Below are 15,020 nucleotides of genomic sequence, written 5' to 3'. Positions count from 1 at the left end.
CTACTCCACTGGAGTGCCTAAGACTTGTGACCAGAGTTGGTCTCCCTCACCAGGGCAGGGTCCACCTCCACCCCTCGGCCTTCCAGGTTCTTGCGGACAGTGGTGACCTCGTCGTTGGCCAGGTAGGCCGTGTGGTCCTCGTGGAGCTTCAGCAGGCGCTCCAGCTCGTTTCTGGTTTCGTTGCGGGTGTGCTGCTCGGGCGAGCGGTTCTTCCAGCTCATCCAGCGCTGCTTCCAGTCAGGACCCACCATGTCATTTATCACAGAGTCCGCTAGGAGAGACGCACAGAGGTAGTGAGATCGTAGTATTAGAGGTAGTGTAGAAGTAGACAGGTGCAAAGAGGGAGGGAGGGAGGGAGGGAGGAGGGAGGGAGGGAGGGAGGGAGGGAGGGAGGGAGGGAGGGAGGGAGGGAGGGAGGGAGGGAGGGAGGGAGGGAGGGAGGGAGTAGAGGTTAGGGTTGTCACAATACCAATATCGCGAACCTCGGAAGTATCGTGGTAAGAAAACAAAACATGAAGCGGATTTCATTTCTTGAGGAAAACAGTCCCAATATTAGAAACAAACAGCATTATGTTGTCGCCTAGAGTCACATTTGTTTAATTGGCAAGCTATAGCACCCACAATTTTACATAAAGTAGCTTTTTAATAGGACCATAGAGTTTAGTCTAATTTCTCTTTTTCGCCATGGAAAAATTGGTGTCGTAGTATAGCGATTCTGGTATCGTGACAACCCTAACAGAGATAAACAGGTGCAGAGAGAGGGAGACATACACACAGCAGTAACACAGTCAGTGAAAGATTAAGGAAGTGGTTGATTGTAAAGCCACGGTGAAGGTGGGTGTGTAACCTACTGTCTTTGAGGCGAGCCTGCAGGGTCTCCTCCATGAACTGGATGGCTGCGTCCCACTGGGGCTTGTCTGTGATGGAGCGGTCCTCCAGAGCATTGTGCTGGATCACCCTCTGACAACCCACACAGACAGGAGAACGGACGTTACGCACAAGACGGGAAACCTGATTGTATAATAATGTTTGCCTGCTGTATGTGGTTGAATATGAGAAAGAGTATAGAGTATTGCAATGTCAGTCTTTTTTTACTGTGTGTGTCCATGTTTAAGTACCAGGCTGTCCATGGCCCTCTCGTTCCACTTGTGCCTCTTGATGCTCTCGTCCTTCACCGCCTCCTTGAGCTTGTCAAAGATGTCGTCCTGGTCCTTCCCTTTATACTCGGCCATAAAGCGGGCGAACTCCTCCTGCAGCGTCTCCCAGGCAACCTGGGGGGGGGGGGGGGGGGGGGAACAGAGGAGAGGATCGGGCCTTGTATCAACACAGCACCATGGCCGGCTACAGAGACAACGCCACAATATCCGCATGCCATTACCGTCATACCAATCAGAACAGTCACCGACATAGTGATTGCGAGGAAAACGCAAATTTGGAACAAAAAGGACAATTGTCCACCACAGTAAAACCATTTATCTCTAATAATAATACATTTGTTTCCATCATCTGAAATAATCAAAACAGAGAGTCCTGACGAGAAACAAACAATTCCTTATGACATTGGCAGTGCATTTGGAATGTATTCTGACCCCTTGACTTTATCCACATTTTGTTACAGCCTTATTCCAAAATTGAATAAATGTTTCTTTTCCCCTCAATCTACACACAATACCCTATAATGACAAAGCAAAACAATGGTTTTTAGAAATGTCTGCAAATGTATAAAAAAGAAATTAAAAAAAATAAAATAAAACTTTACTGAGTACTTTGTTGAAGCAGCTTTGGCAGCGATTACAGCCTCGAGTCTTCTTGGGTATGATGCTACAAGATTGGCACATCTGTATTTGGGGAGTTTCTCCCAATCTTCTCTGCAGATCCTATTAGGCTCTGTCAGGTTGGATGGGGTACGTCGCTGCACAGCTGTTTTCAGGTCTCTCCAGAGATGGTCGATCGGGTTCAAGTCCGGGCTCTGGCTGGCCCACTCAAGGACATTGAGTCTTATCCCGAAACCACTCCTGCGTTGTCTTGGCTGTGTGCTTAGGGTCATTGTCCTGTTGGAAGGTGAACCTTCGCCCCAGTCTGAGATCCTGAGCACTCTGGAGCGGGTTTTCATCAAGGATCTCTGTACTTTGCTCCGTTCATCTTTCCCTCGATCCTGACTAGTCTCCCAGTTCCAGCGGCTGAAAAACATCCACACACCATGATGCTGCCACCACCATGCTTCACCGTAGGGATGGTGCCAGGTTTCCTCCTGACTTGATGCTTGGCACTCAGGCCAAAGAGTTTTATTAGACTAGAGAATCTTCTCATGGTCTGAGAGTCCTTTAGGTGCCTTTTGGCAAACTCCAAGCGGGCTGTCATGTGCATTTCACTGAGGAGTGGCTTCCTTCTGGCCACTCTACCATAAAGGGTTGAAAGGTAGAGTGCTGCAGAGATTATTGTAATTCTGAAAGGTTCTCCCATCTCCACAGAGGAACTCAGGACTTCTGTCAGAGTGATCATCGGGTTCTTGGTCACCTCCCTGACCAAGGCCCTTCTCCCCGATTGCTCAGTTTGGCCGGGCGGCGAGCTCTAGGAAGAGCCTTCTTCCATTTGAGAATGGTCGAGGCCACTGTGTTCTTGGGGACCTTCAGTGCAGCAGAAATGTTTTGCTACCCTTCCCCAGATCTGTCTCAACACAATCCTGTCTCAGAGCTCTACAGACAATTCCTTTGACCTCATGGCTTGGTTTTGCTCTGACATGCACTGTCAACTGTGGGACCTTATATAGACAGGTGTGTACCTTTCCAAATCATGTCAAATCAATTGAATTTACCACAGGTGGACTCCAATCAAGTTGTAGAAACATCTCAAGGATGATCAATGGAAACAGAATGCACCTGATCTCAATTTCGTGTCTCATAGCAAAGAGTCCGAATACTTATGTAAATAAGTTGTTTCTTATTTTTAACGCATTTGCAAAACATTCTAAAAAGCGGTTTTTAATTTGTCATTATGGGGTATTGTGTGTAGATTGATGAGGGAAAATGTTAATTTAATCAATTTTGGAATAATGCTGTAACTTAAAGTGTGGAAAAGGGGAAGGGTCTGAATACTTTCCAAATGTACTATAGCTCCACAGCCATGAAGAGATTTAAAGAGATTGAGGTAGCAGCAGTCTAACTCTACCTCTAATGCCTTGTGAGGCAGCTGCTTGTCCGTCCACTGTTTGAGCTTGATGTCCACAGTGGTGTTGAAGGTGCCAGAGTTCATGGTCTGGGCTGCCGGCAGGTAGATGTTCTCGATGACATGTGTGGACACGCGCTCCCACAGCTTCTTCTGTAGGATAGCCTCCCTGCAGGGGCAAAGGGCAGATGGGCAAAATACAACCTTGTGAGCGCTTTGTGGTGGGACACTGCTTTGGAGACAACACTATGTGAGTGCATCCCAAAATGACAACCTATTTCTTATACAATGCTCTACTTTTGGTCAAAAGTAGTGTACTAGATAGGGAACAGGATGCCTTTTGGGACAAATCCCCATGAATGCCCAGCAGCTTGTTAACTAAAGCTTGGCTCTTTATCTGACCAGGGCTGTATGACAATGGGACAAACCCCTTCTCAATCCCCCTGGGTTGCTGGTGAAGACTCATTTATCACAAAACACACACACACTCATATTTCATACACAACCCTTTGTTTTTGCTCCCAGCTCCACTCGTATCAATACAACACACTTCTCAGACGCTTCGATTGCATTGCTGGCTAACAGGGCCATCTTGGCTCCCCCACCACCCCCAGTCGCACCGTAGCCCATTCATCAGGCCATTGATCCAGTGCTACAGATGGGGCTCGGAGGGGCTCTTAGCCTCTCACCAACCACTGGACATCCATCTCATTTAGCCTACTGCTAACCTCTTGGGGGGCGCACACACAGCCACCTGCACCATTCAGAACTTATACAGCAAAGTCGTCTAAGGGCCGCGGAATTCCTGAATTGATTTAATTACCTTTGAATATGAAGCATAGAACACTAAGTTGATGTTGGCAATATTATTTTAATAACTTAAACTAAATAAGAATGTACATAAAGCTGTAGGTGATAAAACATCATTTGAAGGGGAACATGTTCATCACGGAAAACATGAGGGCAAACACTAACCAGTGTTTCGGTGTGACTTGACTCAAGCTAATAACTTCATCCAAGATTTCGTTCTTGGCTTTTTCGAAGAGTTCATTCTGGAAGATAAGATGAACAGAAAACTCATGATTAGCTGGTGGAATCTGGCACTGTTGACCATTCTCTCAAAATGTCAGAAAAAAACCTACACATGAAAACTGGACTGGTGAAGGACATTATTGTGGACAGAAGCAGACAAAGTCCTAACTCGACTAGAGTTACCTATAATTAAGTAAAACAATATATAGATCTAAAGAAATATAATAGTACACAAGAGATAGATATATACAGTGTATTCGGAAAGTATTGAGACCCCTTGACTTGTTCCACATTTTGTTACGTTACAGCCTTATTCTAAAATTGACTGGATTAAACACATTTCTCATCAATCTACACAACCCCATAATAACGAAGCAAAAACAGGTTCATTTTTTTTGCAATCTACTCATTCAAGGGATTTAAAAAAACTATTTTCTACATTGTAGAATAATAGTGAAGACATCAAAACTATGAAATAACACATATGGAATCATGTAGTAAATCAAAATATATTTCATATTTAAGGTTCTTCAAAGTAGCCACCCTTTGCCTTGATGACAGCTTTGCACACTCTTGGCATTCTCTCAACCAGCTTCATGAGGTAGTTACCTGGAATGTATTCCAATTAACAGGTGTGCCTTGTTAAAAGTTAATTTGTGGAATTCTTTCCTCCTTAATGCGTTTGAGCCAATCAGTTGTGTTGTGACAAGGTAGGGTTGGTATACAGGAGATAGCCCTATTTGGTAAAAGACCAAGTCCATATTATGGTAAGAACAGCCCAAATAAGCAAAGAGAAAAGACAGTGCATCACAACTTTAAGACAATATGGAAAATTTCAAGAAGTTTCTTCAAGTGCAGTCAAAAAAAACATCAAACGATATGATTAAACTGGCTCTCATGAGGACCACCACAGGAAAGGAAGACTCAGTTATCTCTGCTGCAGAGGATAAGTTCATTAGAGTTATCAGCCTCAGGAATCGGCAATTAACTGGAATATATTTAGTTTAACACTTTATTTTTACTATTTTCTACATTGTAGAATAAAGAAAAACCCTGGAATGAGTAGGGGTGGCCAAACTTTTGACTTGTACTGTAAGTATTCAGACCCTTTTGCTATGAGACTCGATATTGAGCTCAGGTACATCCTGTTTCCAGTGATCATCTTTATGTTTCTACAACTTGATTGGAGTCCACCTGTGTTAAAATCAATTGATTGGACATGATTTAGAAAAAGCACACACCTGTCTATATAAGATCCCACAGTTGACAGTGCATGTCAGAAAAAAAAAACAAGCCATGAGGTCGAAGGAATTGTCCATAGAGCTCCGAGACAGGATTGTGTCGAGGCACCGATCTGGGGAGGTGTACCAAAAAATGTCTGCAGCATTGAAGGTCCCCAAGAACACAGTGGCCTCCATCATTCTTAAATAGAAGATGGTTGGAACCACCAAGACTCTTCATAGAGCTGGCCGCCCGGCCAAACTAAGCATTTGGGGGAGAAGGTCCTAGATCAGGGAGGCGACCAAGAACCTGATGGTCACTCTGAAAGAGCTCCAAGGTTCCTCTGTGGAGATGGGAGAACCTTCCAGAAGAACAACCAAAAATTCTTCAGAGCACTCAGGACCTCAGACTAGGTTGAAGTTTCACCTTCCAACAGGACAACAACCCTAAGCACACAAGCCAAGACAACACAGGAGTGGCTTCGGGACAAGTCTCTGAATGTCTTTGAGTGGCCCAGCCAGAGGCCGGACTTGAACCCGATCGAACATCTCTGGAGAGACCTGAAAATAGCGACGCTCCCCATCCAACCTGACAGAGCTTGAGAGGATCTGCAGAGAAGAATGGGAGAAACTCCCCAAATACAGGTGTGCCAAACTTGTAGCGTCATACCCAAGAAGACTCGAGGCTGTCATCGCTGCCGAAGGTGCTTCAACAAAGTACTGAGTAAAGGGTCTGAATACTTATGTTAATGTGATATTTCAGTTTTGTATTTTTAAATACATTTGCAAAAATTTCTAGAAACCTGTTTTTGCTTTGTCATTTTTGGGTACTGTGTGTAGATTGGTGAAGATAAAATACAATTTAATCAATTTTAGAATAAGGCTGTAACAAAATGTGGAAAAAGTCAAGGGGTCTGAATACTTTCCGTAGACAGACAGTTGATGGTCCTTACCCTGTCCAGCTCTCTCAGACGGGGGTAGTTGTTCTTCCACTCTGTCTCCAGGTTGAAGCGGGACGCTGATAGAGGAGAGGACAGACAGTTCTTCGTCATAGTACAGGCTAATTCAAATAATATATACACACCATGCAGGGATGTCCCCGACAAAAAATAATAATCTTGGGTCGACCGAGTCTCGTCTGTTCTTTGTATTTTTCCATATATAGACACCTCATGTTTGAATAAAGTGAACTACATGTAGGCTACTAAGCTTCTCTGATGCTTTAAGCACTGCGATTAAAAAATGAAGACAGACAAATTACTAGAGGGAGTCAGAGATCAATATAGCCTTACAAAAATAAAAGAAATCTGTTCCCGACCCTCCTCCCGCTGCTGCTGGCCTTCACAGATTCTACTGTTATGCTCCTGAAGTTGCCAGTAATAGGCTACACCGGCGGGCAACAACCTTTTCCATTTGAAGTGCCAAGTTATCGTACCATTTCTACTGATCTGCGTGCTGATTTCATATGCACATTTTCGTGGAACAGTTTAATTTAATTTACAATAAAATTATATCTAAATGAAAATGATACAAATCTAAAAGTAACTTCTATTGCCATTACAAATATGTAAAAAGAGCCTGCATAAAGCCAACAAATAAAAACATTGTAGCCCGCAGGTAGAAAAATCCTGATAAAAACAACCTATAAATCACATGGTCTGTCTGCAAGTTACTTTTAACATTGTATCAACTATTAACTTGGTCAGGCCTAAGCTAGTGCTAGCCAACTTGTAACATTGTATAAAATGGGCCCTCAGAGTTTCCTGAGTCAGTGTGCTCCGAACAGATAGACACTGCTGTAGGCTATTTGCGCAAGGGATAAGAAGTAAATCAGGTAGGCCTATTTTATGTTACCACCAGATCAGAGCATGCATGTCATTTTATACCCCTTTCACACTGAGTGGTTATCGAAACGGAGAGAGCTGGGAAGATCTTTCAAATTGACAATCGTTCCTTAACGTAGCCTTTCTCAACGGATGTAAAAACAGACTTTGTTTACTTGCTGTTTGAGGCGAAGAAAGAAATAACTTTCAGAAAGCTATACAGCGATGGTCAGTTAAGACAATCAGAAATAGTATCAGATCCCCAAATGGGCACATGTATAAGCCTACATTTACGTGCAGGACAGGTAGCCTAGGCCTACTTCTGTGTGTAATCAGGTGCGTGTCCTTACTCCAGATTGACAGGAACGCTCCAAACCTTAAACAATGAAAAAAATGGCCAACTCGTAAAAGGAATAAAAAAAACTTAAAACTGTGTAGCCAAGGTCATGTGCTCCGCAAGCAACGTGTCCACTCCTACAATGACAACGGTAAGACTGTAATAATAATAATAAGTTGAATGCATTAAAATAAATTACCGGAACCAAACAAACATTGTAGGTTAGAAATGGTAATTAAATGTAAATGTACTACTGGTGATACTGGTGTGCCATACCCGTGGCCTCCGCAATGGATTAGTCCACTCATACAGGCGTGAATCAGATGGATGTCTCACGTGCCATCAATTTTTACAATATATTTGCCACCACTTGACAACAAACAGCCTATGGACCAAACAATCAACCAGGTGAATAAATGGGGCAGCCCAACACCATGCATATAGCGGATGCTTTTATCCAAAGCGACTTACAGTCAAAAATGCATACATTTTTTTTTACATATGGGTGGTCCCAGGAATTGAATCCACTATCCTGGTGTTGAAAGTGCCATTCTCTACCAACTGAGCTACAGAAGACAAAAGGACAGAGGACAAACATCCCCTTAATCAAGGACGGATTTAGATCTGGTAAAACAGAAAAACAAAAGTTTGGCCTAGGCTACTGTTGATTGCGAAGATGGCATTTTTCATTGCAGTATAACAAAAGTTAAATGCAGGCTACTGTGTGCTATTCAGTTAGGATGCAATTTTGGAACTTACATTTATTTATAAACATTTGTTTTACCATGATTATTATTATTATTGGATAGCATTATTATTGTAGGTATATTTATTAATCTAAACCAGTTCTTTAAATATGCAAAACGTGTTGTGTTTCATTCTGTTGAGATACATTTGCTGGCTAAATTCAGCATTTTTAAATTGTGTGCTCCGTATTTATACTGAACAAAAATAAACACAACATGAAACAATTGCAAAGATTTTACTGAGTTACAGTTCATATAAAGGAAGTCAGTCAATTGAAATAAATTAATTAGGCCCTAATCTATGGATTTCACGACCAATCAGACTTCGTTTTCCCCCCACAAAATGGCTTTATTACAGACAGAAATAAGCTTCAGCACCACCTCAAATGATCCCACAGGTGAAGAAGCCAGATGTGGAGGTCCTGGGCAGACGTAGTTACACGTGGTCTGCAGTTATAAGGACGGTTGGACATGCTGACAAATTCTCTAAAACGACATTGGAGGCGGTATATTGTAGAGAAACAAACATTCAATTCTCTGGCAACAGATCTGGTGGACAACTACTGCAGCCAGCATGCCAATTGCACATTCCCTCAACATTTGAGACATCTGTGGCATTGTGTTGTGTGACAAAACTGCACATTTAAGAGAAGCCTTTTATTGTCCCCAGCGCAAGGTGCACCTATGTAATGAACATGTTAATCAGCTTTTTGATATGCCACACCTGTCAGGTGGATGGATTATCTTGGCAAAGGAGAAATGCTCACAAACAGGAATGTAAGCAAATTTGTGCACAACATTTTCCAAAAATAAGCTATTTTTTTTGCATATGGACAATTTCTGTAATCTTTTATTTCAGCCAATGAAAAATGGGAAAAACACTTTACATGTTGCGTTTATATTGTTGATCAGTATACTTTCGGATCTAAATGCATACGGACGTCCTGTAAATTGATAAAATGTCCGGTAAATTAAAATCTTCCCGGTCACATTGTCCGGAGCCAAATATTTCGAACGGAAACCCTGACACACACACACACACACCCCGACATACACACTCCCCATTGTCCCTCTCCTCTCCCTACACAATGAAGATGACGCTAATTGCCAGTGGTTGGGTTATTGGGCCAGAGTGGCGCCAGACACTGGGCCTGTGAGGATGGTTTTTGACGTGCAGCAGATCAATACGCCACACAATGGGAAGGAGAGCCACACCACAGCCACAGGGCAATAAATCTAGTCCCTGCTGCTACTGTTAGTGAGGACCACCGGCTGTCTGGGATAATTGCGGCTGGGAAGCAGCGCCGGTCGAGGGGAGAAGTGTGGCAGGGTGGTCGAGAGCAGGAGGAGGGAGCAAGTAGAGAGGAAAATTGTGCATCGCTCGCTAACAAATGTGGGTAGTGGTGGTCAGCCATGGCTGTAAGAGACTAGGACAGGAATGTCAAACTCAATCCACAGATGGCAGAGTGCTTGTCCAATTAAGACCTACACAACCAGGTGAGGGGAGTTCCTAACGAATCAGTAACTTTAAGGCCAAGCACCACAGGCTGAAATTATATTTTTGCATTTACCTGCCATTTTTTTGATTTTTATATTTTGGTCCATTAATATTAGCATTTTCAAAAAGTTTTTATTTATTTATTTTTTATCATGAAAATGTATATTTTATTTTGATTATCATACTACCTACAGTCATCAACATTAATACATTTTAAACACTTCGGACAATGAGTAGACGGGTGAGGCGGGACTTCCTTGCGCAAAGCAGTTTGGATGAAATTATTTAATAGTGCCTTCAGAAATTATTCATACCCCTTGACTTATTCCACATTGTTGTTTTACAGCCTGAACTCAAAATTGATTCAATAGGTTTGCACACCTGGATTGTATAATTTTGCACATTATTCTTTAAAAAAAATGTCAAGCTCTGTCAAATTGGTTGTTGATCATTGCTAGACAGCCATTTTCAAATCTTGCCATAGATTTTCAAACTGATTTAAGTCAAAATTGTAACTAGCCCACTCAGGAACATTCAATGCCGTCTTGGTAAGACAACTCCAGTGTATATAATTGGCCTTGTGTTTTAGGTTATTGTCCTGCTGACAGGTAAATGTCTCCCAGTGTCTGTTGAATACCAGGTTTTCCTCTAGGATTTTGCCTGTGCTTAGCTCTACTCTGTTTCTTTTTATCCTAAAAAAAAGAAAACTCCCCAGTCCTTGCTGATGACAAGCATACCCATAACATGATGCAGCCACCACCATGCTTGAAAATATGGAGAGTGGTACTCAGTGATGTGTTGGATTTGCCCCAAACATAAAACTTTGTATTGAGGACAGTTCATTTCTTTGCAGCTTTTCTTTAGTGCTTTATTGCAAACAGGATGCATGTTTTGGAATATTTTTGTATTCTGTATAGGCTTCCTTTTCACTCTGTAAATTATGTTAGTATTGTGGAGTAACTATAATGTTCTTGATCCATCTTAAGTTTTGTCCTATCACAGCCATTAAACTCTAACTGTTTTAAAGTCACCATTGGCCTCATGGGGAAATCCCTGAGCGGTTTCCTTCCTCTCAGGCAACTGAGTTAGGAAGGATGCCTGTATCTTTGTAGTGACAGGGTGTATTGATACACCATCCAAAGTGTAATTAAAAACTTCACCATGCTCAAAGGGATATTCAAAAATATATATTTGTTTAACCCATCTACCAATAGGTTCCCTTATTTGCGAGGCATTGGGAAAACTCTCTGGTCTTTGAGGTTGAATCTGTGTTTGAAATTCACTGCTCAACTGAGGGACTTTACAGATAATTGTATGTGTGGGGTACAGAGAGGAGGTAGTCATTCACAAATCATGTTAAACACAATTACCGTTTAATCACGTTTTAATGTAGATACTGTTCTTTGGAAAAATGCACCAAAAAAGCATTTGACATATTTTGTATTTTCCAGATCGATTAAAAAAATATTTATCCACAATCTGCTTTGTACAAGTCCGGTCTTGGAGTGTCTTAAAAAAAAAAATGTAACTGAAAAATTTAGGCTGACTTCTTCCAGTGTTCAGAAAAATGGATTTGCACAACATGCAAACACATAATGAGATGTTGCCTCATTTGCATATGTCAATTAAATATTTCTGAAAAATTGTATTACAAAAAAGTACTATATTTCTGTGTACATTCAACTGGTAAAAGTTGATTGTGATATGACTAAGGAGAAAAAAAATACCCTATAAGGGTGTGGTACCTGGCCTTATTTCAATCAATCAAGTACAAGGGAGGAGTGAAAACGTGCAGACATTCAGCCCTCCGTGGAATGAGAGTGACACATGTAGGCTAGGAGGTAGATGCCTAGACTGCCTATCAGGAAGGAAAAGGAGGCTATTTAAGCCATTGGCGACCCAGCCTCATATAGAGGTAGGCTGGAACAATAGAACGAGTCAAATTTCACCCAAGGCTGAAAAACGGCAAAAGAACATTGGCTAAGTTGGAACACTAGCGCGAGCCCATAGCAAATGAATGGAATCGAACGTTCGCAGAGCCTGTTTTGACTGGAGTGAAGCTTAGAATTCAATTTCGACAAAATGGCACAAAAAAATGTATCCCTTATTTTACCACTGCAATCTGTTCGTCGGACGAAACTGGAAAAAAACAACTTGTGTGGAAAGTAAACATCCGCACCTCGATGGTGTCAACAGTGCTTATGTCTGCGTAATGAGGAAGTAGGGAAAAAATAAAAACTTCTGACTATTTCTGGTCTAGTGATCGATGACAACCGAGCTCACTGCCCAGACTTACATAACTACAAAGAGGAGATTCTCCTGATTAAAATGGTGCCTGAGTTGAAAAAAAATGTAAATATACACATTGTGAGATATTTGGTGAAATAGAGTGGCATGCCTCTCCATAGCAAAACAATGAGGGGAGCTCAGCGTTACAAGGGCAAAACGTATTTTGGGGCTTGCATTTCATGACAACCGAGCTCGCTGCCCAGACTTACATAGTTAGAAAGAGGAGATTCTCGTGATTAAAATGGCGTCCGACCTGAAAAAAATCTATATATACACATTGCGAGATATTTAGCAAGATAGACAGACATGCCTATATTTCCCCTATAGTAAAAAATGGGATGACCTCAGAGTTCCATGAGTAAATTTTTGTTGTTTACATTTTAATTATAAACAACGTGGGCAGATCTCCATTGTCAACCACAGCAAAGCAGGCATTGTGACGTAGAACAATAAGCTGGGAATAGAACGTTCGGAAGGTGAGTTGGTGCCACGGTGCTCAATAGAACTAATAGGAGCTGGCAGGGTGAAAAATACCCTAAAATAAGGCCTGTTTTTTCGTGATTACTTCAAAACGACGGCAAGCAGCTGGGAAATATGGTCATACTATGAAACTGGGCTCCACGGCGGATGCAGTGAACTGGTTTTTATCCGAAAAAAAGCGTTGTTAAAAATTTCATGTGTCCAACCTAATAGAGGTGTATTTTGGGATCCTAACCCGTCTGGTTACCTTTGAAGGCGTCGGCCTGCTGCTCCACTGACTCCCTGACCATCTTCCAGAAGCAGTCGGACACGGCCAGACTGAGGTTCTTAGTGGTCACCTGGTGGGCTTTCAGCATGCCATCTCTTTGAAGGAGAGAGGGACACAGGTCAGGATAACATGCTCAATTTCAGCCGGATTTAAAAAAAAGAATTCTAATTGAAAACCACGGCCTTTCACCAAATTAATGAATTTACCGGCAATTCATTTTCTAAACCGAATGTGCAATAATAGGGAGTCAGGACACCCACCTAAGAAGTCTAGAGTTCTGGAAGAAGTCCTCTTCATAGTCTTTGATGGAGTCGATGCTTTCACCGGCACTGCCTTGGGAAGAAGGGACAACAGATGCACATGTCAGTGATTAAAGACCTGACTAACTCAGGCCAGATTCAACTAATGTACATTATTGTAATGTGGTTGGCAAAATTCCGGTAACTTTCCCCAAATTCCCTGAAATCTTGGTGGCATGTTACTGGAATTTTGCCACCCTAATTGTAATGCATCTTACCTTTCCCCGTCACCACAGCAAAATAGCCCAAGGCCTTCATAGGGAACAGTTTTCCTTCAACAATCTGTTGAATCTGTAGGGAGAGAAATACATCAAATCCAAGACGAGTGCGAATGCAATCAAGTGTCATTGGGTTTCATCCAGTCTGTACCTCTTGACTGTTTGAGTGTACCATCCAGCTTTTAAAACTAATGAAAGGGCACAATTTTTTGGCTAAAGAGGATTATAATTGTTTTCAGACCATTTGAACTTGACAAATGCATTTCGTCCATGCTCTGATTCAGGACTACCTAGACTTGTGAAGCAGAAATGAGTTGGAAGTTACAAAAAAGTTTCAAATCAAACATTTTGAACGTGTGTGTGTGTGTTTGCGAATCTCACCCGGTTAGGGCTGGCCAGGTTCTTCTCTGCCAGGTCTACTTTGGTCAGGACAAATATGGTCCTCTTCCCCTGCGGGTCCATTTGACTGACCAGGTCTGTGACGATGCTGCGCTCTGCATCCACTGACCCATCTGAGGACGAAAAAGAGAGATGGAGGGTTCGGGAAGAGCAGGGGAATAGAGGAGGCAGCAGAGAGGAGAGGAGTGGAGGAGGCGGCAGCAGAGAGGAGAGATGAGAGAAGGGAACGGAGGAGGGGAGGAAGAAAAGGAGCTCAAGGATGATCTGTTCATATTTGATCATGAAAAGGGGACTCCAGTGTTGACTCACCCTGGATGCAGAGGATGATGGCGTTGGGGTTCTGCATGTAGTTCTTGCTGATGCTGAAGATGGTCTCCTTGGTGTCGGCTGCCATGCCCGCTGTCACAGTCTGAGAGGAATACATAGCATCACATTACCTTAGAATCACTGCACCTACCACTGTATGGTCACTGTTCATGTACACAAGCGTGTGTGCTAGTGTGTTTCTGTATGCGCCTCTGTGTGTGTATGCGCCTCTGTGTGTGTGTGTGTGTGTGTGTGTGTGTGTGTGTGTGTGTGCGCGCGCGCGCGTATACACTCACACTGATGACTCCTGGTAAGTCCACTAGTACCATCCTCTGGATGCCTGGTCCTTTGACACTCAGAGAGATCGTCTGCCATATGGAAACAAACATTTAGTCAGACATTAGGCACAAACTGAAGTACAATTTTTCAAGCTGAAAGCTATAGAGGTTCTGTCCTCACCTCAGGGCTGACTGTCTGTCCCTCCTTGACACTCTTCCTCATCCTCAGCTCGATCTCATGTCTCAGGGCAGCCAGCTTCAGGGACCAAATAATTAATAAATGAATGAGTGAATAAACCAGAAAACAAGTGAATGAATTAAGATTGAAAGACAGCAGATTTCCCCATTTGTTTACAATCCAGTCATCTCTCCCGCACATATGTATGCTGTATAAAACTTACGTCCTCCTCTTTGCCCAGGTCGAACTCTCGGCTGCTGTCCTTGAACATGGCTACGTGGTGCGGACCCTCGCTTAGCGTCACCTAGTGGAGGGGGAGAGAACAGCAGGCGGCAAAATGTAATTGACCACTTTCAAAGTCCCCAGGCCAAAACCACAACAGTAGTCTGGTAATGCTGCCCATCCATCCAGACCACACAGGCCTCATTCAACCAATCAAACTGAGGACTAGAACGTCCCATATGGAACCGTGTAGACCTACAGA

At 42.7% G+C, this 15,020-nt stretch overlaps 1 protein-coding gene across 11 annotated transcripts in view; it reads right to left on the bottom strand.

Annotated features, from left to right (window-relative positions):
* The window catches only part of LOC106613511 (dynamin-like GTPase OPA1, mitochondrial), a 60,360-nt gene that overhangs the window by 26,483 nt on the left and 18,857 nt on the right, over positions 1 to 15,020 (bottom strand). For all 11 annotated transcript variants that reach the window (XM_014215848.3, XM_014215850.3, XM_014215853.3 and 8 more), the window contains 14 exons: positions 14,760 to 14,840; positions 14,540 to 14,614; positions 14,377 to 14,448; positions 14,084 to 14,183; positions 13,757 to 13,887; positions 13,376 to 13,448; positions 13,119 to 13,191; positions 12,838 to 12,953; positions 6,371 to 6,435; positions 4,141 to 4,217; positions 3,169 to 3,334; positions 1,119 to 1,271; positions 852 to 960; positions 51 to 271 (listed from right to left, as the gene is read on the bottom strand). In XM_014215848.3, the coding sequence (XP_014071323.2) occupies positions 51 to 271; positions 852 to 960; positions 1,119 to 1,271; positions 3,169 to 3,334; positions 4,141 to 4,217; positions 6,371 to 6,435; positions 12,838 to 12,953; positions 13,119 to 13,191; positions 13,376 to 13,448; positions 13,757 to 13,887; positions 14,084 to 14,183; positions 14,377 to 14,448; positions 14,540 to 14,614; positions 14,760 to 14,840 (1,512 nt within the window). The remainder of the gene's footprint in view (positions 1 to 50; positions 272 to 851; positions 961 to 1,118; positions 1,272 to 3,168; positions 3,335 to 4,140; positions 4,218 to 6,370; positions 6,436 to 12,837; positions 12,954 to 13,118; positions 13,192 to 13,375; positions 13,449 to 13,756; positions 13,888 to 14,083; positions 14,184 to 14,376; positions 14,449 to 14,539; positions 14,615 to 14,759; positions 14,841 to 15,020) is intronic.

The sequence above is a fragment of the Salmo salar genome, chromosome 10, assembly GCF_965601325.2.
Source record: "Salmo salar chromosome 10, fSalSal1, whole genome shotgun sequence".
Lineage (NCBI taxonomy): Eukaryota > Metazoa > Chordata > Actinopteri > Salmoniformes > Salmonidae > Salmo > Salmo salar.
This window is presented reverse-complemented; position numbering and strand designations above follow the sequence as displayed.